Raw genomic sequence first — 26,973 nt, 5'->3', positions numbered from 1 at the left:
CTGCAGATTTTCATCGTCATTCCTCTGCTGCTGGTCCCACGCTGTTTTTGACGTGTTTTCTGAGTTCCTGAAGGTCGAATTACTCTAGAGAAGGTCATACAAATCGATTCTGAGACACGAAATTTTCGGTTTCGAAAATGACCAAAAAAGTAAGGCTAACCCCTTTGGATTTTTGGCGAAAATTTCGACGATTTCGAAAAGTGCTGCAATCAATTTTTTGAGGCGCCATTCCGACGTAATTTTTCGAGAGGAATCGAATGAGCGCAGTCCCAATACGCTGCGAGCGATAGCTCAAAAGTTAGAGCCAAAAAACTGCAGATTTTCATCGTCATTTCTCTGCTGCTGGTCCTACGCTGTTTTTGACGTGTTTTCTGAGTTCCTGAAGGTCGAATTACTCTAGAAAAGGTCATACAAAACGATTCTGAGACACGAAATTTTCGGCTCCGAAAATGACCAAAAAAGTAAGGCTAACCCTTTTGGATTTTTGACGAAAATTTCGACGATTCCGAAAAGTGCTGCAATGAATATTTTCAGGCGCTATTTTGACGTAATTTTTCGAGAGGAATCGATTAAGCGCAGTCCCAATACGCTGCGAGCGATAGCCCAAAAGTTACAGCCAAAAAACTGCGGATTTTCATCGTCATTTCTCTGCTGCTGGTCCTACGCTGTTTTTGACGTGTTTTCTGAGTTCCAGGGTGTCGAATTACGCTGGAGAAGGTCATACGAATTGATTCTGAAACACAAAATTTTCGGCTCTGAAAATGACCAAAAAAGTAAGGCTAACCCCTTTGGATTTTTGGCGAAAATTTCGACGATTCCGAAAAGTGCTGCAATGAAATTTTTTAGGCGCTATTCCGACGTAATTTTTCGAGAGGAATCGATTAAGCGCAGTCCCAATACGCTGCGAGCGATAGCTCAAAAGTTACAGCCAAAAAACTGCAGATTTTCATCGTCATTTCTCTGCTGCTGGTCCTACGCTGTTTTTGACGTGTTTTCTGAGTTCCTGATGGTCGAATTATTCTAGAGAAGGTCATACAAATCGATTCTGAGACACGAAATTTTCGGTTTCGAAAATGACCAAAAAAGTAAGGCTAACCCCTTTGGATTTTTGGCGAAAATTTCGACGACCCCGAAAAGTGCTGCAATCAATTTTTTCAGAGGCTATTCCGACGTAATTTTTTGAGAGGAATCGATTAAGCGCAGTCCCAATACGCTGCGAGCGATAGCTCAGAAGTTACAGCCAAAAAACTGCAGATTTTCATCGTCATTCCTCTGCTGCTGGTCCCACGCTGTTTTTGACGTGTTTTCTGAGTTCCTGAAGGTCGAATTACTCTAGAGAAGGTCATACAAATCGATTCTGAGACACGAAATTTTCGGTTTCGAAAATGACCAAAAAAGTAAGGCTAACCCCTTTGGATTTTTGGCGAAAATTTAGACGATTTCGAAAAGTGCTGCAATCAATTTTTTCAGGCGCTATTCCGACGCAATTTATCGAGAGGAATCGATTAGGCGCAGTCCGAATACGCTGCGAGCGATAGCTCAAAAGTTACAGCCAAAAAACTGCAGATTTTCATCGTCATTTTTCTGCTGCTGGTCCTACGCTGTTTTTGACGTGTTTTCTAAGTTCCTGAAGGTCGAATTACTCTGGAGAAGGTCATACAAATCGATTCTGAGACACGAAATTTTCGGTTTCGAAAATGACCAAAAAAGTAAGGCTAACCCCTTTGGATTTTTGGCGAAAATTTCGACGATTCCGAAAAGTGCTGCAATCAATTTTTTCAGGCGCTATTCCGACGTAATTTTCCGAGAGGAATCGATTAAGCGCAGTCCCAATACGCTGCGAGCGATAGCTCAGAAGTTACAGCCAAAAAACTGCAGATTTTCATCGTCATTCCTCTGCTGCTGGTCCCACGCTGTTTTTGACGTGTTTTCTGAGTTCCTGAAGGTCGAATTACTCTAGAGAAGGTCATACAAATCGATTCTGAGACACGAAATTTTCGGTTTCGAAAATGACCAAAAAAGTAAGGCTAACCCCTTTGGATTTTTGGCGAAAATTTCGACGATTTCGAAAAGTGCTGCAATCAATTTTTTGAGGCGCCATTCCGACGTAATTTTTCGAGAGGAATCGATTGAGCGCAGTCCCAATACGCTGCGAGCGATAGCTCAAAAGTTAGAGCCAAAAAACTGCAGATTTTCATCGTCATTTCTCTGCTGCTGGTCCTACGCTGTTTTTGACGTGTTTTCTGAGTTCCTGAAGGTCGAATTACTCTAGAAAAGGTCATACAAAACGATTCTGAGACACGAAATTTTCGGCTCCGAAAATGACCAAAAAAGTAAGGCTAACCCTTTTGGATTTTTGACGAAAATTTCGACGATTCCGAAAAGTGCTGCAATGAATATTTTCAGGCGCTATTTTGACGTAATTTTTCGAGAGGAATCGATTAAGCGCAGTCCCAATACGCTGCGAGCGATAGCCCAAAAGTTACAGCCAAAAAACTGCGGATTTTCATCGTCATTTCTCTGCTGCTGGTCCTACGCTGTTTTTGACGTGTTTTCTGAGTTCCAGGGTGTCGAATTACGCTGGAGAAGGTCATACGAATTGATTCTGAAACACAAAATTTTCGGCTCTGAAAATGACCAAAAAAGTAAGGCTAACCCCTTTGGATTTTTGGCGAAAATTTCGACGATTCCGAAAAGTGCTGCAATGAAATTTTTTAGGCGCTATTCCGACGTAATTTTTCGAGAGGAATCGATTAAGCGCAGTCCCAATACGCTGCGAGCGATAGCTCAAAAGTTACAGCCAAAAAACTGCAGATTTTCATCGTCATTTCTCTGCTGCTGGTCCTACGCTGTTTTTGACGTGTTTTCTGAGTTCCTGATGGTCGAATTATTCTAGAGAAGGTCATACAAATCGATTCTGAGACACGAAATTTTCGGTTTCGAAAATGACCAAAAAAGTAAGGCTAACCCCTTTGGATTTTTGGCGAAAATTTCGACGACCCCGAAAAGTGCTGCAATCAATTTTTTCAGAGGCTATTCCGACGTAATTTTTTGAGAGGAATCGATTAAGCGCAGTCCCAATACGCTGCGAGCGATAGCTCAGAAGTTACAGCCAAAAAACTGCAGATTTTCATCGTCATTCCTCTGCTGCTGGTCCCACGCTGTTTTTGACGTGTTTTCTGAGTTCCTGAAGGTCGAATTACTCTAGAGAAGGTCATACAAATCGATTCTGAGACACAAAATTTTCGGTTTCGAAAATGACCAAAAAAGTAAGGCTAACCCCTTTGGATTTTTAGCGAAAATTTCGACGATTTCGAAAAGTGCTGCAATCAATTTTTTCAGGCGCTATTCCGAAGTAATTTTTCGAGAGGAATCGATTGAGCGCAGTCCCAATACGCTGCGAGCAATAGCTCAAAAGTTACAGCCAAAAAACTGCAGATTTTCGTCGTCATTTCTCTGCTGCTGGTCCTACGCTGTTTTTGACGTGTTTTCTGAGTTCCTGATGGTCGAATTACTCTAGATAAGGTCATACAAATCGATTCTGAGACACGAAATTTTCGGCTCCGAAAATGACCAAGAAAGTAAGGCTAACCCCTTTGGATTTTTGACGAAAATTTCGACGATTCCGAAAAGTGCTGCAATGAAATTTTCCAGGCGCTATTCCGACGTAATTTTTCGAGAGGAATCGATAAGGCGCAGTCCCAATACGCTGCGAGCGATAGCTCAAAAGTTACAGCCAAAAAACTGCGGATTTTCATCGTCATTTCTCTGCTGCTGGTCCTACGCTGTTTTTGACGTGTTTTCTGAGTTCCTGATGGTCGAATTACTCTAGAGAAGGTCATACAAATCGATTCTGAGACACAAAATTTTCGGTTTCGAAAATGACCAAAAAAGTAAGGCTAACCCCTTTGGATTTTTGGCGAAATTTTCGACGATTCCGAAAAGTGCTGCAATCAATTTTTTGAGGCGCCATTCCGACGTAATTTTTCGAGACGAATCGATTGAGCGCAGTCCCAATACGCTGCGAGCGATAGCTCGAAAGTTACAGCCAAAAAACTGCAGATTTTCATCGTCATTTCTCTGCTGCTGGTCCTACGCTGTTTTTGACGTGTTTTCTGAGTTCCTGAAGGTCGAATTACTCTAGAGAAGGTCATACAAATCGATTCTGAGACACGAAATTTTCGGCTCCGAAAATGACCAAAAAAGAAAGGCTAACCCCTTTGGATTTTTGACGAAAATTTCGACGATTCCGGAAAGTGCTGCAATAAATTTTTTGAGGCGCCATTCCGAAGTAATTTTTCGAGAGGAATCGATTGAGCGCAGTCCCAATACGCTGCGAGCGATAGCTCAAAAGTTACAGCCAAAAAACTGCGGATTTTCATCGTCATTTCTCTGCTGCTGGTCCTACGCTGTTTTTGACGTGTTTTCTGAGTTCCTGATGGTCGAATTACTCTAGAGAAGGTCATACAAATCGATTCTGAGACACAAAATTTTCGGTTTCGAAAATGACCAAAAAAGTAAGGCTAACCCCTTTGGATTTTTGACGAAAATTTCGACGATTCCGAAAAGTGCTGCAATCAATTTTTTGAGGCGCTATTCCGACGTAATTTTTCGAGAGGAATCGATTAAGCGCAGTCCCAATACGCTGCGAGCAATAGCTCAAAAGTTACAGCCAAAAAACTGCAGATTTTCATCGTCATTTTTCTGCTGCTGGTCCTGCGCTGTTTTTGACGTGTTTTCTGAGTTCCTGATGGTCGAATTACTCTAGAGAAGGTCATACAAATCGATTCTGAGACACGAAATTTTCGGCTCCGAAAATGACCAAGAAAGTAAGGCTAACCCCTTTGGATTTTTGACGAAAATTTCGACGATTCCGAAAAGTGCTGCAATGAAATTTTCCAGGCGCTATTCCGACGTAATTTTTCGAGAGGAATCGATAAGGCGCAGTCCCAATACGCTGCGAGCGATAGCTCAAAAGTTACAGCCAAAAAACTGCGGATTTTCATCGTCATTTCTCTGCTGCTGGTCCTACGCTGTTTTTGACGTGTTTTCTGAGTTCCTGATGGTCGAATTACTCTGGGGAAGGTCATACAAATCGATTCTGAGACACGAAATTTTCGGTTTCGAAAATGACCAAAAAAGTAAGGCTAACCCCTTTGGATTTTTGGCGAAATTTTCGACGATTCCGAAAAGTGCTGCAATCAATTTTTTGAGGCGCCATTCCGACGTAATTTTTCGAGAGGAATCGATTGAGCGCAGTCCCAATACGCTGCGAGCAATAGCTCAAAAGTTACAGCCAAAAAACTGCGGATTTTCATCGTCATTTCTCTGCTGCTGGTCCTACGCTGTTTTTGACGTGTTTTCTGAGTTCCTGATGGTCGAATTACTCTAGAGAAGGTCATACAAATCGATTCTGAGACACAAAATTTTCGGTTTCGAAAATGACCAAAAAAGTAAGGCTAACCCCTTTGGATTTTTGGCGAAATTTTCGACGATTCCGAAAAGTGCTGCAATCAATTTTTTGAGGCGCCATTCCGACGTAATTTTTCGAGACGAATCGATTGAGCGCAGTCCCAATACGCTGCGAGCGATAGCTCAAAAGTTACAGCCAAAAAACTGCGGATTTTCATCGTCATTTCTCTGCTGCTGGTCCTACGCTGTTTTTGACGTGTTTTCTGAGTTCCTGATGGTCGAATTACTCTAGAGAAGGTCATACAAATCGATTCTGAGACACGAAATTTTCGGTTTCGAAAATGACCAAAAAAGTAAGGCTAACCCCTTTGGATTTTTGACGAAAATTTCGACGATTCCAAAAAGTGCTGGAATCAATTTTTTGAGGCGCTATTCCGACGTAATTTTTCGAGAGGAATCGATTAAGCGCAGTCCCCATACGCTGCGAGCGATAGCTCAAAAGTGACAGCCAAAAAACTGCAGATTTTCATCGTCATTTCTCTGCTGCTGATCCTACGCTGTTTTTGACGTGTTTTCTGAGTTCCTGATGGTCGAATTATTCTAGAGAAGGTCATACAAATCGATTCTGAGACACGAAATTTTCGGTTTCGAAAATGACCAAAAAAGTAAGGCTAACCCCTTTGGATTTTTGGCGAAAATTTCGACGGCCCCGAAAAGTGCTGCAATCAATTTTTTCAGAGGCTATTCCGACGTAATTTTTCGAGAGGAATTGATTAAGCGCAGTCCCAATACGCTGCGAGCGATAGCTCAGAAGTTACAGCCAAAAAACTGCAGATTTTCATCGTCATTCCTCTGCTGCTGGTCCTACGCTGTTTTTGACGTGTTTTCTGAGTTCCTGAAGGTCGAATTACTCTAGAGAAGGTCATACAAATCGATTCTGAGACTCGAAATTTTCGGTTTCGAAAATGACCAAAAAAGTAAGGCTAACCCCTTTGGATTTTTGGCGAAAATTTTGACGATTTCGAAAAGTGCTGCAATCAATTTTTGAGGCGCTATTTCGACGTAATTTTTCGAGAGGAATCGATTAAGCGCAGTCCCAATACGCTGCGAGCGATAGCTCAAAAGTTAGAGCCAAAAAACTGCAGATTTTCATCGTCATTTCTCTGCTGCTGGTCCTTCGCTGTTTTTGACGTGTTTTCTGAGTTCCTGATGGTCGAATTACTCTAGAGAAGGTCATACCAATCGATTCTGGGACACGATATTTTCGGTTTCGAAAATGACCAAAAAAGTAAGGCTAACCCCTTTGGATTTTTGGCGAAAATTTCGATGATTCCGGAAAGTGCTGCAATGAATTTTTTCAGGCGCTATTCCGACGTAATTTTTTAAGAGGAATCGATTCAGCGCAGTCCCAATACGCTGCGAGCGATAGCTCAAAAGTTACAGCCAAAAAACTGCAGATTTTCATCGTCATTTCTCTGCTGCTGGTCCTACGCTGTTTTTGACGTGTTTTCTGAGTTCCTGATGGTCGAATTACTCTAGAGAAGGTCATACAAATCGATTCTGAGACACAAAATTTTCGGTTTCGAAAATGACCAAAAAAGTAAGGCTAACCCCTTTGGATTTTTGACGAAAATTTCGACGATTCCGAAAAGTGCTGCAATCAATTTTTTCAGGCGCTATTCCGACGTAATTTTTCGAGAGGAATCGATTAAGCGCAGTCCCAATACGCTGCGAGCGATAGCTCAAAAGTTACAGCCAAAAAACTGCAGATTTTCATCGTCATTTCTCTGCTGCTGGTCCTACGCTGTTTTTGACGTGTTTTCTGAGTTCCTGATGGTCGAATTATTCTAGAGAAGGTCATACAAATCGATTCTGAGACACGAAATTTTCGGTTTCGAAAATGACCAAAAAAGTAAGGCTAACCCCTTTGGATTTTTGGCGAAAATTTCGACGACCCCGAAAAGTGCTGCAATCAATTTTTTCAGAGGCTATTCCGACGTAATTTTTTGAGAGGAATCGATTAAGCGCAGTCCCAATACGCTGCGAGCGATAGCTCAGAAGTTACAGCCAAAAAACTGCAGATTTTCATCGTCATTCCTCTGCTGCTGGTCCCACGCTGTTTTTGACGTGTTTTCTGAGTTCCTGAAGGTCGAATTACTCTAGAGAAGGTCATACAAATCGATTCTGAGACACGAAATTTTCGGTTTCGAAAATGACCAAAAAAGTAAGGCTAACCCCTTTGGATTTTTGGCGAAAATTTCGACGATTTCGAAAAGTGCTGCAATCAATTTTTTGAGGCGCCATTCCGACGTAATTTTTCGAGAGGAATCGAATGAGCGCAGTCCCAATACGCTGCGAGCGATAGCTCAAAAGTTAGAGCCAAAAAACTGCAGATTTTCATCGTCATTTCTCTGCTGCTGGTCCTACGCTGTTTTTGACGTGTTTTCTGAGTTCCTGAAGGTCGAATTACTCTAGAAAAGGTCATACAAAACGATTCTGAGACACGAAATTTTCGGCTCCGAAAATGACCAAAAAAGTAAGGCTAACCCTTTTGGATTTTTGACGAAAATTTCGACGATTCCGAAAAGTGCTGCAATGAATATTTTCAGGCGCTATTTTGACGTAATTTTTCGAGAGGAATCGATTAAGCGCAGTCCCAATACGCTGCGAGCGATAGCCCAAAAGTTACAGCCAAAAAACTGCGGATTTTCATCGTCATTTCTCTGCTGCTGGTCCTACGCTGTTTTTGACGTGTTTTCTGAGTTCCAGGGTGTCGAATTACGCTGGAGAAGGTCATACGAATTGATTCTGAAACACAAAATTTTCGGCTCTGAAAATGACCAAAAAAGTAAGGCTAACCCCTTTGGATTTTTGGCGAAAATTTCGACGATTCCGAAAAGTGCTGCAATGAAATTTTTTAGGCGCTATTCCGACGTAATTTTTCGAGAGGAATCGATTAAGCGCAGTCCCAATACGCTGCGAGCGATAGCTCAAAAGTTACAGCCAAAAAACTGCAGATTTTCATCGTCATTTCTCTGCTGCTGGTCCTACGCTGTTTTTGACGTGTTTTCTGAGTTCCTGATGGTCGAATTATTCTAGAGAAGGTCATACAAATCGATTCTGAGACACGAAATTTTCGGTTTCGAAAATGACCAAAAAAGTAAGGCTAACCCCTTTGGATTTTTGGCGAAAATTTCGACGACCCCGAAAAGTGCTGCAATCAATTTTTTCAGAGGCTATTCCGACGTAATTTTTTGAGAGGAATCGATTAAGCGCAGTCCCAATACGCTGCGAGCGATAGCTCAGAAGTTACAGCCAAAAAACTGCAGATTTTCATCGTCATTCCTCTGCTGCTGGTCCCACGCTGTTTTTGACGTGTTTTCTGAGTTCCTGAAGGTCGAATTACTCTAGAGAAGGTCATACAAATCGATTCTGAGACACGAAATTTTCGGTTTCGAAAATGACCAAAAAAGTAAGGCTAACCCCTTTGGATTTTTGGCGAAAATTTAGACGATTTCGAAAAGTGCTGCAATCAATTTTTTCAGGCGCTATTCCGACGCAATTTATCGAGAGGAATCGATTAGGCGCAGTCCGAATACGCTGCGAGCGATAGCTCAAAAGTTACAGCCAAAAAACTGCAGATTTTCATCGTCATTTTTCTGCTGCTGGTCCTACGCTGTTTTTGACGTGTTTTCTGAGTTCCTGAAGGTCGAATTACTCTGGAGAAGGTCATACAAATCGATTCTGAGACACGAAATTTTCGGTTTCGAAAATGACCAAAAAAGTAAGGCTAACCCCTTTGGATTTTTGGCGAAAATTTCGACGATTCCGAAAAGTGCTGCAATCAATTTTTTCAGGCGCTATTCCGACGTAATTTTCCGAGAGGAATCGATTAAGCGCAGTCCCAATACGCTGCGAGCGATAGCTCAGAAGTTACAGCCAAAAAACTGCAGATTTTCATCGTCATTCCTCTGCTGCTGGTCCCACGCTGTTTTTGACGTGTTTTCTGAGTTCCTGAAGGTCGAATTACTCTAGAGAAGGACATACAAATCGATTCTGAGACACGAAATTTTCGGTTTCGAAAATGACCAAAAAAGTAAGGCTAACCCCTTTGGATTTTTGGCGAAAATTTCGACGATTTCGAAAAGTGCTGCAATCAATTTTTTGAGGCGCCATTCCGACGTAATTTTTCGAGAGGAATCGATTGAGCGCAGTCCCAATACGCTGCGAGCGATAGCTCAAAAGTTAGAGCCAAAAAACTGCAGATTTTCATCGTCATTTCTCTGCTGCTGGTCCTACGCTGTTTTTGACGTGTTTTCTGAGTTCCTGAAGGTCGAATTACTCTAGAAAAGGTCATACAAAACGATTCTGAGACACGAAATTTTCGGCTCCGAAAATGACCAAAAAAGTAAGGCTAACCCTTTTGGATTTTTGACGAAAATTTCGACGATTCCGAAAAGTGCTGCAATGAATATTTTCAGGCGCTATTTTGACGTAATTTTTCGAGAGGAATCGATTAAGCGCAGTCCCAATACGCTGCGAGCGATAGCCCAAAAGTTACAGCCAAAAAACTGCGGATTTTCATCGTCATTTCTCTGCTGCTGGTCCTACGCTGTTTTTGACGTGTTTTCTGAGTTCCAGGGTGTCGAATTACGCTGGAGAAGGTCATACGAATTGATTCTGAAACACAAAATTTTCGGCTCTGAAAATGACCAAAAAAGTAAGGCTAACCCCTTTGGATTTTTGGCGAAAATTTCGACGATTCCGAAAAGTGCTGCAATGAAATTTTTTAGGCGCTATTCCGACGTAATTTTTCGAGAGGAATCGATTAAGCGCAGTCCCAATACGCTGCGAGCGATAGCTCAAAAGTTACAGCCAAAAAACTGCAGATTTTCATCGTCATTTCTCTGCTGCTGGTCCTACGCTGTTTTTGACGTGTTTTCTGAGTTCCTGATGGTCGAATTATTCTAGAGAAGGTCATACAAATCGATTCTGAGACACGAAATTTTCGGTTTCGAAAATGACCAAAAAAGTAAGGCTAACCCCTTTGGATTTTTGGCGAAAATTTCGACGACCCCGAAAAGTGCTGCAATCAATTTTTTCAGAGGCTATTCCGACGTAATTTTTTGAGAGGAATCGATTAAGCGCAGTCCCAATACGCTGCGAGCGATAGCTCAGAAGTTACAGCCAAAAAACTGCAGATTTTCATCGTCATTCCTCTGCTGCTGGTCCCACGCTGTTTTTGACGTGTTTTCTGAGTTCCTGAAGGTCGAATTACTCTAGAGAAGGTCATACAAATCGATTCTGAGACACGAAATTTTCGGTTTCGAAAATGACCAAAAAAGTAAGGCTAACCCCTTTGGATTTTTGGCGAAAATTTAGACGATTTCGAAAAGTGCTGCAATCAATTTTTTCAGGCGCTATTCCGACGCAATTTATCGAGAGGAATCGATTAGGCGCAGTCCGAATACGCTGCGAGCGATAGCTCAAAAGTTACAGCCAAAAAACTGCAGATTTTCATCGTCATTTTTCTGCTGCTGGTCCTACGCTGTTTTTGACGTGTTTTCTGAGTTCCTGAAGGTCGAATTACTCTGGAGAAGGTCATACAAATCGATTCTGAGACACGAAATTTTCGGTTTCGAAAATGACCAAAAAAGTAAGGCTAACCCCTTTGGATTTTTGGCGAAAATTTCGACGATTCCGAAAAGTGCTGCAATCAATTTTTTCAGGCGCTATTCCGACGTAATTTTCCGAGAGGAATCGATTAAGCGCAGTCCCAATACGCTGCGAGCGATAGCTCAGAAGTTACAGCCAAAAAACTGCAGATTTTCATCGTCATTCCTCTGCTGCTGGTCCTACGCTGTTTTTGACGTGTTTTCTGAGTTCCTGAAGGTCGAATTACTCCAGAGAAGGTCATACAAATCGATTCTGAGACACGAAATTTTCGGCTCCGAAAATGACCAAAAAAGTAAGGCTAACCCCTTTGGATTTTTGACGAAAATTTCGACGATTCCGAAAAGTGCTGCAATCAATTTTTTCAGGCGCTATTCCGACGTAATTTTCCGAGAGGAATCGATTAAGCGCAGTCCCAATACGCTGCGAGCGATAGCCCAAAAGTTACAGCCAAAAAACTGCAGATTTTCATCGTCATTTCTCTGCTGCTGGTCCTACGCTGTTTTTGACGTGTTTTCTGAGTTCCTGATGGTCGAATTACTCCAGAGGAGGTCATACAAATCGATTCTGAGACACAAAATTTTCGGTCTCGAAAATGACCAAAAAAGTAAGGCTAACCCCTTTGGATTTTTGGCGAAAATTTCGACGATTCCGAAAAGTGCTGCAATCAATTTTTTGAGGCGCTATTCCGACGTAATTTTTCGAGAGGAATCGATTAAGCGCAGTCCCAATACGCTGCGAGCGATAGCTCAAAGTTAGAGCCAAAAAACTGCAGATTTTCATCGTCATTTCTCTGCTGCTGGTCCTACGCTGTTTTTGACGTGTTTTCTGAGTTCCTGAAGGTCGAATTACTCTAGAGAAGGTCGTACAAAACGATTCTGAGACACGAAATTTTCGGCTCCGAAAATGACCAAAAAAGTAAGGCTAACCCCTTCGGATTTTTGGCGAAAATTTCGACGATTTCGAAAAGAGCTGCAATCAATTTTTTCAGGCGCTATTCCGACGTAATTTTTCGAGAGGAATCGATTGAGCGCAGTCCCAATACGCTGCGAGCGATAGCTCAAAAGTTACAGCTAGAAAACTGCAGATTTTTATCGTCATTTCTCTGCTGCTGGTCCTACGCTGTTTTTGACGTGTTTTCTGAGTTCCTGGAGGTCGAATTACTCTAGAGAAGGTCATACAAATCGATTCTGAGACAAGAAATTTTCGGCTCCGAAAATGACCAAAAATGTAAGGCTAACCCCTTTGGATTTTCGGCGAAAATTTCGACGATTCCGAAAAGTGCTGCAATCAATTTTTTAAGGCGCTATTCCGACGTAATTCCTCGAGAGGAATCGATTCAGCGCAGTCCCAATACGCTGCGAGCGATAGCTCAAAAGTTACAGCCAAAAAACTGCAGGTTTTCATCGTCATTTCTCTGCTGTTGGTCCTACGCCGTTTTTGACGTGTTTTCTGAGTTCCTGGAGGTCGAATTACTCTGCAGAAGGTCATACAAATCGATTCTGAGACACGAAATTTTTGGTTCCGAACATGACTAAAAAAGTAAGGCTAACCCCTTTGGGTTCCTGGCGAAAATTTTGACGATTCCGAAAAGTGCTGCAATAAGTTCTTCCAGGCGCTATTACGACGTAATTTTGCGAGAGGAATCGATTGAGCGCAGTCCCAATACGCTGCGAGCGATAGCTGAAAAGTTACAGTCGAAAAACTCATGATTTTTGTCGTCATTCATCTGCTGCTGGTCCTTCGCTGTTTTCGACGTGTTTCATGAGTTCCTGGGGGTCGAATTACGCTAGAGATGGTCATGCAAATCGATTTTGAGACAAAAAATTTGCGGATTCGTAAATTACAAAAAAAGTAAGGTTCACCACTTCGGAATTTTCGCGAAAATATCGACGACTTTGTAAAGTGCTGCAATCATCTCTTCAGGGCACGATTCTGACATAATTTTGAGGGAGTAATTGAATAATTTCAAACACAAGAAATGTCAGGTTTCATCAAACGCAATAAAGCCTGTAGAATTCACAGTTCGGTAAATCAGATAAATGTCATCAAGCAGTTCTCGCGCACAGACTTCCATTTTCCACAGTGCATAGTCGTTTAATACCTCGGACCTTGTAGTAACCCCGGCGTGAGATAAGCGTCGGATTTGAAATTTCTCCGTGAGTATAAAATGCGGCCCTTTTTTCCGTCATCATAACAAAGAAAAGGGGAAAAGGAGAGGGAAAAAATGAAAACGGTGAAGGAAAAGAGCAAAGAGTAGAAAGGAGCTTTTAATTCATTCTTTCGAATTACTGAAGCCGAAAATTTGAGTGCGAGAAGTGAGGTTGATGCTGAAAACGCAAAACACGCATTTTGTACAAATACAAGGGGCGGTCAAAAAGTAAGTGTCCCTGGTTTTGAAAAGAAAGAAAACAAGTTTTTAGGTAATAAAATTATTGGATATTTATTTTCCAATCCTTAAACGTTAGTTTTCTACATAGTCGCCTTGGGCTTCGGTAGATTTTTTATATCGGTCTTACAATTTTAACAAATCTTGTTAAAAAAAGCGTGTCCTGTTTTTGGAACCATAACTTGACCGACGTTTTGACTTCTTCGTTGCTACCGAAGTCCTTGCCACCCAAACATTCTTTTAATCCTGGAAATAAGTAGAAATCACTCGGTGCAAGGTCTGGAGAGTACGGTGGATGTTTGAAAACTTCGCATTTGAATTCATGATAATGCTCGTCCGCATTCGGCTGCAAAAACAAGACCTGTTGGAAAAATTCAAATGTATTAAAGTCCAAGGCGACTATGTAGAAAAATCGTTTAAGAGTTGAAAAATAAATATTCATTAATTTGGTAACCTAAAGACTTGTTTTCTTTTTTCCCAAACCAGGGAAACTCACTTTTCGAACTTCCCTCGTACATACCGTGTGTCGTCGTTCTAATTTTATTAGCCACCAGTTACCACCTGATTGAACAGTCGATGCCATACTCATCTCAACTGTCAGAAAAGGTGCCTAGGAGCCCATAGCTAACAGTTGGCTCCTAGGGACATTTGCAGAAACCGTTTGCTGTTAGCTGTGGGCTCCTAGGAACATTTTTTGACAGTCATGATCGGTATTGCGTCGGTTGTTAAATCAGGTGGTAACTATCAGAAAATGTCCCTAGGAGCCCACAGCAAACGGCAAACGGTTTCTGAAAATGTTCCTAGAAGCCGACTGTCAGCTGTGGGCTCCTAGGGACATTTTCTAACAGTCGCAATTAGCATGACGTCGACTGCTTAATCGGGCGGTAACTTTCGGCCAGTAAAATTCGAACATCTTGAGAAATGCGCGTAAGGCGCGCACTTTCCTCATGGATGCACGGTATAAACAAGTGCAAGTCCAGTCGGTCTTTAGAGCTTGGAGAAAAACATAAGGAAACAGGATAAAATCCCGGTTTCGAGCCAGCCATGTTGGAAATTGTGCGGCACCCGGCACCACGTGGTCATAAAGATATCAAGTTTCCGGTCTGCCTCCACGCCGCGGAATTTTCCGTGACACGGAATCGCGTCGAGGGTTGCGAAAAACGCGTTGCTGATATGCCATGCGGAGTCGAGTACGAGTGTATTGGAGAAGAAGCAGCTTTTTCCTTATTCGCGATGTAAAAAGGGAGGGTAAAGCCGCCCCGGTTTACACGCCCGCCGATTTCAACGCGGCGGGCGGGGGGGGGGGGGGGGGAGGGGGACGGGGGATTGTTCTTCGAATTTACTGCTGTCTTTTATCAGGAAAAAGCCCCCGCGCACTTTTCACAACGACTGTTCTCCATCTCCATCTCTTAGCGGAGGTTTCATTTATGATTATCATTATTTTGTTTTCTTTTTTTTACTCTCACCTTTCTTCAGCTTTTTATTTGTCCAACAACCGCACAAAGACGCGTTACCGGTAGGTACACACTATAGAAAAACAATTTGGAATATTGTATTTTGATGAAAGAATTTTCACCCCAATTTCAAGGACATACGCCCTCTTGATGAAAATTCGTATACGCGTCAATTTGGCCTGTTTAGATAGATAGATTTGGTAAATATAAATTTTATCATACACCCGTAGTTCTTCTTTCTCTCTTTAATTTTTTTTTTTTTCACTTTTTTTGTGTGTTTATCAATGTTTTTCTTGTAATTTAGAATAATTAATTTCAGTTATTATTCTTCAAATGGTATTATGCCGTCAAATAAGTTGATTTGATCCTTGCTTTTGTCTGCTACGTACAGAAAAATCGTGTTATTTTATCCGTAATTGCTTGAACGGTATTTTTCTGAAGCCAGAAACGTCTCAGAAGAATCGATTCCAAAACTCTCGGATTTTATTCTTTCCCATAAAAAAAAAGGAAACTGTAGAATTTAAAAAAAAAAAAAAAAAGAAAAAAACAACACGATAAACATATAAAATAAAATGATAGTTTAAAAAATGTGTTGTAAGTAATAATATACTTTTATGAAATTTTTTGGCTAAAAATTTCTCACTTTCAGTTAAATTACCATTATTGATCCAACTTTTTACCTGTGTAATGTTTATCAATATTCAGCTGCGTTGAACTCGGCACAGTACTTCTGTAAACAAAATAATGGCTTATTATACCATAAGAACTCGGTGATAGAGTAAAAAGATTATTTCTAGACGGTAGTTTTCCATAGAAAATTCACATGGAGTTGATTAAATCCGGTTGAGTGCCTTTAACTTTCGTCCTTAAACACACATTAACTCCGGTTGTTGTAGGCATATACATAATACATATATATATATATATAGGATATATATATATATATGTATAGGTTATATAAACCAACCCACCTCATTGCAATTTTACCCACGGGCTAAAATCTCGGGTGGTGCCACGTGGCGTTCACCAAGAGGGTTGAATATAAGAAACGCGGAGCTCGTTTCATTTTTCTCCCCCACCTTAGTGGCGTCTTTTCTTTCTTATTATTATCATTATACCGATTTCTCCAACCTTATTCCCTGTTTTTTCATCAATTTATAATTTCTATCCACTAATCTTTTGTTATTACCGTTATATATTCTTTTATGGTTTCATCTTTTGTTTAATGAATAATTTTGAAAAATTTTAGGATTCCTGATCTTGCCTGATCTATGATTGATATATTATAACCAGGCGTATTCGTCCGGACATTAACTCACTTTACTTTACTTTATATACAACTCTAGTAGTGAGCAAGTCGTTGCTGGATTCCAACCCTCACTCTATGCGTGAACTATATACACAAAACATTAACTTTCTCCGGAGAAAGTTTTGGCGAACGTAGACAAGGGAAATTATCGCAGTAGGTCCGAAACGAATTATTCACCCTCTGACGGTATGGTTTGCTACCATTGACCCCCATCTACCTTCTCCTATTCCACTTCACCCACGCCCAGCTGCATTAAATACGTATAAGTGTAGAATGTAAAACGTGGGACTTGTTCGGAAGTTTGAAAGTTCATTCAAGATTCAACTTTTCCGGTTATAAGACTTATATAGTGAAGTCTTGTCAAGTGCTTGGATTGTCGAGTCATGCTCATTGTTACTTAAGTGGATATACGGGAAACTACATCGTGTTGCATTTTGTTGATCTCTAATGGAACTGAAATTCCAGACTTGTACAAAGACAGTTGGAACTTTAATAACTCGAACGTGAGATGTTGACTCGAGCGATTCATTATACTCTTAAAATATTTTCATTAATTTTTCAAAACACAATAATGACGATGGGATTCATGCGATGACACACTTAAAACTGGAACGAAGAACAAGGACGCATTAAAGTCAACTTAAATTATGAGGGGGAGAGCTTAACGCTGACGACGAGAAATGACGCCAATAACCTCTAATCGAGACGTGGAGAAGTTGTGTTTAAATCCGTGAGAGGATGAAGACGAGGGAGGTGTTAAATTGAGCCTGAGCTAAGGCATAGGCGTGTCTCGGACAATTATACAACCGTCGTCGTCTTTCGAGAACGACTTAAGTTGCACACTGTGCTGCAGTGAGTGTTCCAGAGATGTCGCGAGTATAACTCCATTAGACTCGCTTTGTCTCCACTTCGTTGTTACATTCCTAGGCATAATTGCGATTCAGGGTTATAACAACAAAAGGCGAAAACGTCAGGCTGAGATTCTACGCAAGCCCGAATAAGAATTGAGTCGAAGTTGTTTCCAAATCTAACCTAAAAGTTTATGTTATTCCTGTACGTTCAGGGCGTGCATGGTGTGAGTATACATGATCTGCCTAGAACTCCTACGACACGCTCCTTTTTTTAAGGTTAAAGCCTTTAAGTGAGATGTGTACCAATTATCTGAAGAAATCCCTATATTGATAGGGAATTATTTTTTTTGCGATGGCTACCCTGCTCGGTAATGCCATCGTGTGTAGTTCTGGTGTGAGTTATCTAAAGTCCCGCTCATTTTTTCCCCACGCAGATTCAATGTGACAACGATTAATCACCACCGATCTAGGGGATTTTGGCGCCGTTGGTACACATATTACTTAAGTCCAGTTTAGCGCGAGAGAGAAACTTTTTTAGAGAAAGAAGCTGCACTCCTAGGCATACCATGTATACTTACAACATAGTTGAGGGTAAAGAGGAAATAGAGATAAAGGGCTTAGGCAAAAATCGCATTTTCGATCCATTGTTTCCTTGATTTGATCGCTAAATCAACTGATTTCAGGTGGCGTGGATCCACATTGACCGTCAGATGATCGTAACGGTTCATCGACACGTGATAACCAAGATTCCTAGATTCTCGGTTTCCTACGACAATCAGAAAACCTATCTGCTTCATGTCAGTGGCGTCCAGCAGCAGGACAGGGGCTACTACATGTGCCAGGTCAACACCAATCCGATGATCAGCCAAGTCGGCTACCTTCAGGTCATCGGTAAGTCGCTGGCCGCAGTTTTACGCTTTATTTCTTCCTGGAGTAACGAAATCGTTCAGGTTCTTGGAAATGACAGTGTTTGCTGTTCCGCCGGTGTGTTACATGATGGAACTTTAGAAGATTGATGTAAAAATACGGAAAACTTCATATTCAGATATCGAGACATGGTACCATAACCTCAAAACGAGTGAGTATCCGTTGCAGGTATATTCACTATTTTTGCAAGTTTCTCCATCTTCTTTTAATTATATCACACATCTTTGCGAAAACTGTGATTTCCCGAAGATTGAGCCGATTTCGTAATCCGTTAGGGGAGGGCTTACGTATAAAACGAACAGGTGTCTTATTCTTTTCTCAATTATTTAACTCTTTCTTCGCAGTTCCTCCCAACATCTTGGACTCTATGTCTACCCAGAGCACGGTTGCCGTTCGGGAGAATCAGAACATAACCTTAACCTGCAAGGCGGACGGATTTCCAACCCCGAAGCTCAGGTGGAGGCGAGAAGACGGCCAAGGGATATCCGTAGATCGGCGCAAAAAAGGTGAGCAATCCGAGGAAAATTATAAGTATATTGTTCAGACTGTTGAGATCCAAGATACGGGCGTAACTTAGGAAACATGGCGTCGACGCGGTGATCAGCTGATCGTTCTCGGTAAATTTCACGACTGTCTGGTCGCGGTAGTCTTCGTGCAAGCTCTGAGGCTATTATTTAGCTACCTCGAGTTGATGCTGGGTAAAATATGCGATAACGAACGAGTTTTATAATTAAATATGACATGGTTGGAGCAGCGTATATTTTTTGCAAGGAAATGGCGTCTCGTGATGCTTTGGATCTTGATTACCTAAACAGAATTTATTATGATTAAAAAGGTACCGTACGATCAGGATCATCACGTTTTACTTTATCCGGTTGGTAATTCAGTTAGCATGACATTGGAAGAGAGGAAAAAATCTGACTTTCACGAGTCGAAAGGAACGATTCGATTCCGGCTGCGAAAGAGGAGTGGAAAATTTCGGCCGTCTCACGACGAGAGTTAGTGCGTTGAAGTAATCGTAGGGATGGATCACAGTAGCTGGAGAAAAGCAAGGTGGAGCTTTTCCCTAGTTTCGCATCCTCCTTAAATATTTGAGAGGAGTTAATCAAGCCGGGTTTGACGAGTACCTGCACCTGCGCAACCCGCCTTACAAAGGAGAAGATGATGGGTACCTGCAACGCGCGGAAGGGTCTCTTCGAAATTATGCGCACACACGATAACGCGATAAAATATTCAAAGGGGTTGAGAAAATTATGCAAGGATTTATTTAACGAGACGGATCGTTTGAGCCGCGACTCGAGGCGGTGAATCATCATTTCGTTACTCTTGGGAATGTCACTTTTCAACGCGTCATCTGGTGGAAAAAAATCAGACTAATACAACCGGGCTAACAGCTAACCGTTGACCGTGTTTTATCGTGTGTGGATGATAGAACAGGTACATCATTAATTACATTTCATTAATATATGTGACATGAGTAATTTGAAACCAGAAAAATTACGATTTGCTGGCATTAAAATTAAAAACTTAGGTTATGTGGTAATAAAATGGCGCCGATGACCAGGCTCTGACGTCATGAGAACATTTTTCAATAGGCAATGAAAAGCTGCCGAGCTGATCGATGCGCGCTTCCGTCAGATAAATGAGCGAGAATTAAGCTCCGATGTTTTTTTTTTTTGAAGAACACGATCATAGGACGTTGAAATTTATCGATATTTTCAATTTTCCCTCAACGTTAACGAGAAAGTCGTGTCAATTTCTGGAAAGCTTCTAAACTCACACGCTTTTTTTCGGCTAGACATTCGCTCCTTCAGCGTCATGCCCGATTTTTCCCTTTTCATTTCCCTCATACCTGCGGGGAAAGATTTTGGGGAAGTTTCTATTTGATCCGGAATTTTCACCCCAAGTCAGATTTCGAATTTTCCGATATTTTATTTCCCTTGTAGTCGTAAAAGTCAACCTGTATACAAATATATCTCGGGGCGTATAGACGGATACTACAGGGGGCGGTTCTGGGACGGCGAAACAGCAAGTGTTGCAAAAGCCCGGAAAAGATACCTCGAGCTGATACCACGCTGCTCTTGTCGCACCGGCGAACCTTAACTTCGATTTTACGAGCCATCACGTTAATATTTTATTATGTACTCTCAACACTCTATAGCTGCTATCTAGGTTTTTTTTTACCCTCTTCGATTGACAAGCCTTAAGCATTATTCGTCAATATAAGGTGTTTTGGATTATTTATTATTATTATTATTATTTTTTTCCATCACAATTTTGTAAAGTCGATTAACAAACTGCAGAGGCAATTTTTTGTTAGAAAAAGAAAAAAAACTGAAGGCTTGGAGTTGAATTTATTTGGAAAGGAGTAATCAAATTGAGCAACTTCTGATAAAATAACGAACATAAGAAAAGTCTAGTGGGGGGGGGGGGGGGGGGGGGCAAAACGGGTTGAATGCAAAATTTTTTTATAATATTTTCAGGGTATCCCATTTTTCCTGAACCTGCCCTAATTCTGTCAGTAATTTCACTGCAAATGTTTGAAGTGATATCAGTATAATATAGCCATGAAAGATAATATATGTAATTTAACGCGATTTCGATAAGATTTCAGCGATTATCGAAAAGATTGTAATAGATTTTAAAAAATTTCAAATTCCCTTGTGAATACGAAAATTCAGATTTTTTTCAAAGGACTTTCAGAACTCGACTTGACTCGAAGCGTTTCTCCCGTTTGATATATTGCTCTGGAGAAAGGAAAGGAGGGTTGCCGGGTTTATTATAGGAGTATAGCTGGGAAAGGGGAGGGAAAAGAGCGACCGAAAATTGAGAGGCAACAGCAACGGCTACAGCAGTAGACGCTTTCTCCGGTGTCCAAAAACCTAATTTTCCGCGAGCTCTAAATATATAATTAGTACTTGGCTACGAAGCTGTGCGAAGTAGATGCGGCGAAGCATTTCCTGCGGGAGGTTCATGGCTGCGTGAAAACGCGGATACATGTACGTACGTATATCGGGCATTCGATGCCAAATCGACCTGGATCTCACCCTTGACCTGTTCGATTTGACTCGTGACTTTTTATACGATTGTTTTCAATCTCGAAGGTATTAATGTTTTTCCAAATTTAAATGCCTTTAATTTTTTAAACTCACCGTATCGATAGACGAAATTTGAAAATCTAAATTAATTTTGAAAAATTGTATAGCAGGTATGAAATTTTTTTTTAAATATGAGCCATAGTGGACTGATTCTTCCTTCTAATTCCAAAAGAAGAAAAAAACAAGAAAAAAAACAAGAAAGAAACTTCGGCTCGTTCCGAATCAAACTTACAAAATGTATGACACTAGATTTTTCAGAATTATTTGAGATTTTTAAATTTTATGGATCGATATGTATGGTAATTTGATTCGATCGAAAAAATTTCGATGAAAAAAATTAGTGCATTCGACACTCAAAATAATCATATAAAAAAATCGCGAGCCAACAATAAGTCGGGGAGATCAGATCCAGATCGATTTGGCGTGGAATGCCGTATATACAACCTACATACGCCTGTTACGTAAACTTCCATATTTATGCATGTGGCTTTTTGCGTGCGAGAGGAAAATGCATGAAATAGTAGGAATGAAACTCAAGTCGCGACGCAGAAAAGAGGAAAATGGAAAGAAATTCTGAAGGTTGATTAGACGAAAAATCATAGACGCCTTAAGAATCGAGGCTGGCCACCAGTTACTATTTATATGGGAAATAACCAACCATCACACGGCTTAATGATGCCTCCCATAAGTCTTGGCGTCATTTTAAGCATTGAAATTTGAAAAATCCTTCAAAATTTTTCAACCACAGTATTCATTTTACTCGATAAGACGGTTCGCAACACTTCTCACAGGATAAATTCGAAAACGGAAGCACAAGTTTGTAGATTTTAAAGTTTGGTACACGTTTTATTCTCGTACGGAATTTGCTTAAGAATGAGAATAATTCGTATGAAATTATTTATTTTTACAGATGAGTTAGGGATTTTTTTGAATTTATTTATTTTTTTTACAGATCAATTAAGAATTTTTTTGAAATTATTTATTTTCACAGATGAATTAGGAATTTTTTTTTAAATTATTCATTTTTATCGATTAATTAAGAATTTTTTTTCAATTATTTATTTTTATAGATTAATTGAGAATTTTCTTGAAACTATTTATTTTATGGGGATTTAGGATCTTAATTGGTTATTTTAATAAATTTATTTTAATTCATTTGTCGTATTAATAAAAAAGTTGGTCGGATTATTTTTGGAATTCACTGTGTTTTTCAAAATTGTTCAACGAAGAGAATAAGATAAGATGAAAAAATGTTTTCGACGGCAATTGCGTGAAAAGGAATCGAATTTTTCCATCAATTTTTTCGAAAAATGATTTCTGTGCAGAATATCTCTCGTGGAGAATAAAATTTGGAAAAAAACATCGTCATCTTTTTTTTTCATACATTTCAAAAATTCACAAAAATAAGTTTCAATCGTCAGATTTTTTCTTGAAGAATAGTTTTTCTCAAAAATTGCAATACCAATCTGAAAAAAAATATGTTCAAGTGAAAAAGTGCAGCTAAATTAGTCGATAAAAATGCGTGGAATTTTCGTTCTTATTTCTAATTCTACAAGCTACTTTAAGATTAATTTTCATTATATTTGCCGACCAACTCAGCTGCTGCGGGCTGTTTCATTAGAGTAATTGGTTTCAGTGTCTTACATCGAATAGCTTCGCTCCACCGTCCGTCGCGTCGTAGAATCTATTCGACTTTAAATTCCGCTGTGAATAACGGATCACGAAATTCCATAAAGGCTCAGCTTCGCAAAAAAGAGGAGAAAGAAACGTCACCGAGAAAGAAAAAAACACTCGAAATATCCGCATTTTGTGAAAATTATTTTCGAATCGTTGATTTTTTTCTTCATGTACTTCATAAATAGTTTTTCTTTAAATTTTATCCAAAACTTTTGATTACTGATTTATATATTCGAGATTGAATTTTTTTTTATCGGGTGTCGATAGCAGATAAATTTCTTGTCAAGAGCTTGCGAAACTTGTGAAACTGCAACGCTGCAGTTTTATTTTCAATTTGATATTGAAAAAAAGTATTACAAATAACAAGTTCGAAAATCACTAACGCAAATTTTTCTCGACTAATATATAATGCATATAATATATTGGAACGTTTCTTTTTTTTTAATTCTTATTTTTATTTCTATCGTTTTTTTATTCACTCTTCGAAAAGTTAGTTTTTAACATCAAATGAAGCCTCGTGTAACCGGAACTCTGTAGCAAAAATTCTGAAAAGTGCCTGATCAGGTTAAAATAATATCACGTGGTAGTCACGAGGTTTTTTAAAGAACATTAGATTGTTCAAAAAATGAAACCAATAACAGCTTCCTAGCTTGTAGATTTTTCCGAAATATTTTGATTAGAGTGTTTGAAAAATTCAAAACTTAATGAGGTACTTTTGAAAAAATTTTGCAACCGAGTTCCGGTTTCACGAGATTTTGTTTGAGGCTAAAAAAAAACCAGCTTTTCAAAGTGTACGTAAGAAAAAGAGGAAGAAAAGTCAACAAAAAAGAAACTACCCTTATATACATAATACATATATAAAGATGGTTCGCTAACTTTTTCCGAGCAAAGAAATTCCATGTACAACACTAAGAGGAAATGGGGAAAAATCATATTCTACTCTTCATAAGTATTTCTTTAATTTCCGATATTTGGTATAAAGAAATTTTTTTCGATTTCCTGCAACGAATCCGGATAAAAATCTTCCTCACAAATTACACACGCACGAATATCACACAAATAGGATGAACCCTCAGGATACGAGAATAGAGTCCTCGACTTTTTTTTTTTTTTTACTACTTTTACGAAAGCCCAATTTTTTGGGAAAAATTATTTATATTTCGATGATGAATTATATATAGATGAAAAAGCAACTTTTCTACAAGGACGCTTTTTTTCAACATCCTTGCAGATTTATGCTTAAATTTATAATTATTATACGGAGAAATTGATTGGATAAAACTTCTCTCTTCACCCAAGTATTAATCGATTAGTTGACTTAACTGATTAACAAGTAAGCCTGTAACTGGATAAAATATCATTTAACCGATCGAAGAAATACTCACTTGACGTTATGCTTCACGTATTTGTACCGGTGAAAATTTATTTCATTCATAATAAATTGTTTGATCGATTGATAACGGTTTACTTAAATAAAATGTTTTTTAAAAATCTGTCCTTTTGAAACGTGAGAGTTGTAGAGTGTTTCGTTTTGACGATGGTTGAAGTTTTTTGAAGGAATCGACATGATTTTATCGAAGTAATCAATGTTTGCAGTGTTGCTGTCTGATTAAAGGATCAAATTATTCTCGATTAGAGTTACGACATAATTTCGAGCAGAAATATATGGGGTGGGGGTAAAAACATAGAAAGATCTAGAATATCAACCTTTTGAAAAAACAGAAATTTCATTTATTGAATTTAAAAACGTTGAAAGTCGAAGTATGGAGAAGAGAAAAATATTGAAAGGTTAGAATAAAAGACAATTCCAAAATGTAGAATCGATAAAATTCGTCTTTATAGTATAGAATTGTATATAGATTCCAGATTTCTTCGTCCTACGTTTTGACATTTCTAAATTTTTAGTTATCTGTAGATGGATTTATTTCCGTGTCTTGGAAAATTAGATATTCTTATCCTTCTGTTTTTTCACACTTCTACATTTTCCATTTTCTTTCTACATTTCAATAATTCCACGAATTAGAATTCCATGTCTTGAAAAATTAGATATTCTAGTCCTTCTGTGTTTTGACATTTCTACACTTTCCATTCCCTGTAAATAGACTTCCTGCATATAAATAAGTCTATCAATTAGATTTTCGTGTCTTTAAAAATTCGATATTATATTTTGGTCCTTGCATCAGTCAGCCATTCTAATTTTTCACCCCCACCCCTGTACTTCAGTATGCATAATATATAATACCTGCTACTATGTACATAAATATCCATCGAAAATCGATAGGCCGAGTGTATAGTAGATGCGCGATCAAAAGCTCGTTACACCATTGTTGCAACGCGATAGCTGCGGGGCTTCCTCGGGGGTGACATTAGCAGCGCAACGGCTATTTATACGTATCTAATATCTCCTGCAATATAAATACGTGTTATGATCCACCTAAGTTTCTCTGTGTCTGTGTGTTTGTGTAATTTCTACGTAACACGTACGGCGCGTGGCGAAAAACCACGCGAAGAAATCGATTTCCTTCAATATTTCACCCCCTTTTTACTCCCTCGGATATTTATTTACGACAAATAATCATTTACACAATCACATATAATCTGTCGCAGTTTTTCACGAGTTACGTTCCTGACGACGGACGTCGATTGTCACCGTCAATCGAGATTTCGGTTTCCTCATCCTTTAACTTCTTCGTCAATTATAAACAAAAGTTTCGAAATTATTTATAAATCTGCTATATTCTACCGATTTCACTCTATGATTGCAGCACGTTTTAATCACGAGACTTTTTATTCACCTGTGTGGGAATAATTAAAAAAAGAGCTTAAAAAAAATTCTCGTTTTAATCACGAGACGTTTTGCACAAAAGTTTTTTACCCTCGATCAAGTTCGAATATCGACAATTAATTCAAAAAATTTGTGTTGGTCTGAGTTTTTGAGTAAATTAAAAAATCAAAGAACAAGCAAAAATTCACCCACGTGGCAATAATTGAAACAAAAATAAGCTAAATAACAATCTAGCAAGAGGACGTTGTGATAAGTTTAATATACCAGGACATAGACTTCCCTCCGTAAAATAATATTACAGCCAACTGTAACGTTTAACGGCTGGTTTGTGTCGGTTTATTTATTCGTTAATTAATGTCTGCCTGTCGTTTTATTGGTCAAACAGTGCCAGCGTACGAAGGCGAGCAGCTGAATCTGACGAGGATTTCGCGGACCGAGATGGGTGCTTATCTCTGCATCGCTACAAATGGCGTCCCTCCATCTGTCAGTAAAAGGATAATCGTCGACGTCGAATGTAAGTGCCTTTAATTAATATCTGCAACTCCTTGTCGGTTAGCCGAGGCAACAGTTTCATTACCTCTTTTTATCATCACTTCATTTATTTTCATCCCTTTTTATTTCTGGAATGATTTTCTTCTTCCAATCGCTGATGTTTTTTGATGTTACGAATTTAAAACTTGAACTTGAAACAAATTTCTTTCAAGATTTTTTTGAGTTTAATTTTCTTTCATTCGTATTTCCGAGTTTGATCGAAGATTTTTATTGGAAATTTTAGACGCGCTGATTTAATTTCAACGTTTTTGAACTTTAGGGGCTCCAAAAAGTCGTTGATATAGAATATTCCTAAGAATTAGACGGTACAGGAAATTGCGAACTGGTTGATAAAGCCTACATACGCAAAAACGTTTTTAAGGGTACATAATAGCGTCAAGAATTTATGAAAATTTGACAAATTCTCGGACGTTTCGAAAATGATTAATCTATTAAAACATTGCTGTTCAAAAAACATGTCTGTATACCTAAACGTTAACGTATATACGTCAAGATTTAAAAAATCCGAAAAATTAGAGGTAAATGTATGATAAAAACATTATGCAATTGTGTGAAAAAAAAAAAAAAAAAAAATTAAACATCTTAAAAAGTAATACTTAGCTTTAACAAACATTTTGGCTGTCTTTAAAAATCATTCGGGAGTCTCAAAAATCAAATACAGGTTTTAAAAAATTTGACAAACTTGTCAGGAATAGAATTTCTTTCATTGGATATGAAAATGAAAATTATAGTAAAATGAAGTATTGAAGTCTATAATCACAGAAACAATAAATATAGTAACTATAGTACCACCTTTTCTTATCATTCGAACAATATTTGAACCACATTGTTCCAACGATACCCATT

General features: G+C 39.2%; 1 protein-coding gene across 3 annotated transcripts in view; it reads left to right on the top strand.

The window, feature by feature from the left end:
* LOC124411175 (lachesin-like) overlaps window positions 1–26,973 on the top strand; it is a 222,130-nt gene that overhangs the window by 166,340 nt on the left and 28,817 nt on the right. For all 3 annotated transcript variants that reach the window (XM_046890124.1, XM_046890125.1, XM_046890123.1), the window contains exons 4-6: window positions 17,772–17,979; window positions 18,360–18,521; window positions 25,961–26,089. In XM_046890124.1, the coding sequence (XP_046746080.1) occupies window positions 17,772–17,979; window positions 18,360–18,521; window positions 25,961–26,089 (499 nt within the window). The remainder of the gene's footprint in view (window positions 1–17,771; window positions 17,980–18,359; window positions 18,522–25,960; window positions 26,090–26,973) is intronic.

This window comes from Diprion similis, chromosome 10, assembly GCF_021155765.1.
Source record: "Diprion similis isolate iyDipSimi1 chromosome 10, iyDipSimi1.1, whole genome shotgun sequence".
NCBI classification, from domain to species: domain Eukaryota; kingdom Metazoa; phylum Arthropoda; class Insecta; order Hymenoptera; family Diprionidae; genus Diprion; species Diprion similis.
This window is presented reverse-complemented; position numbering and strand designations above follow the sequence as displayed.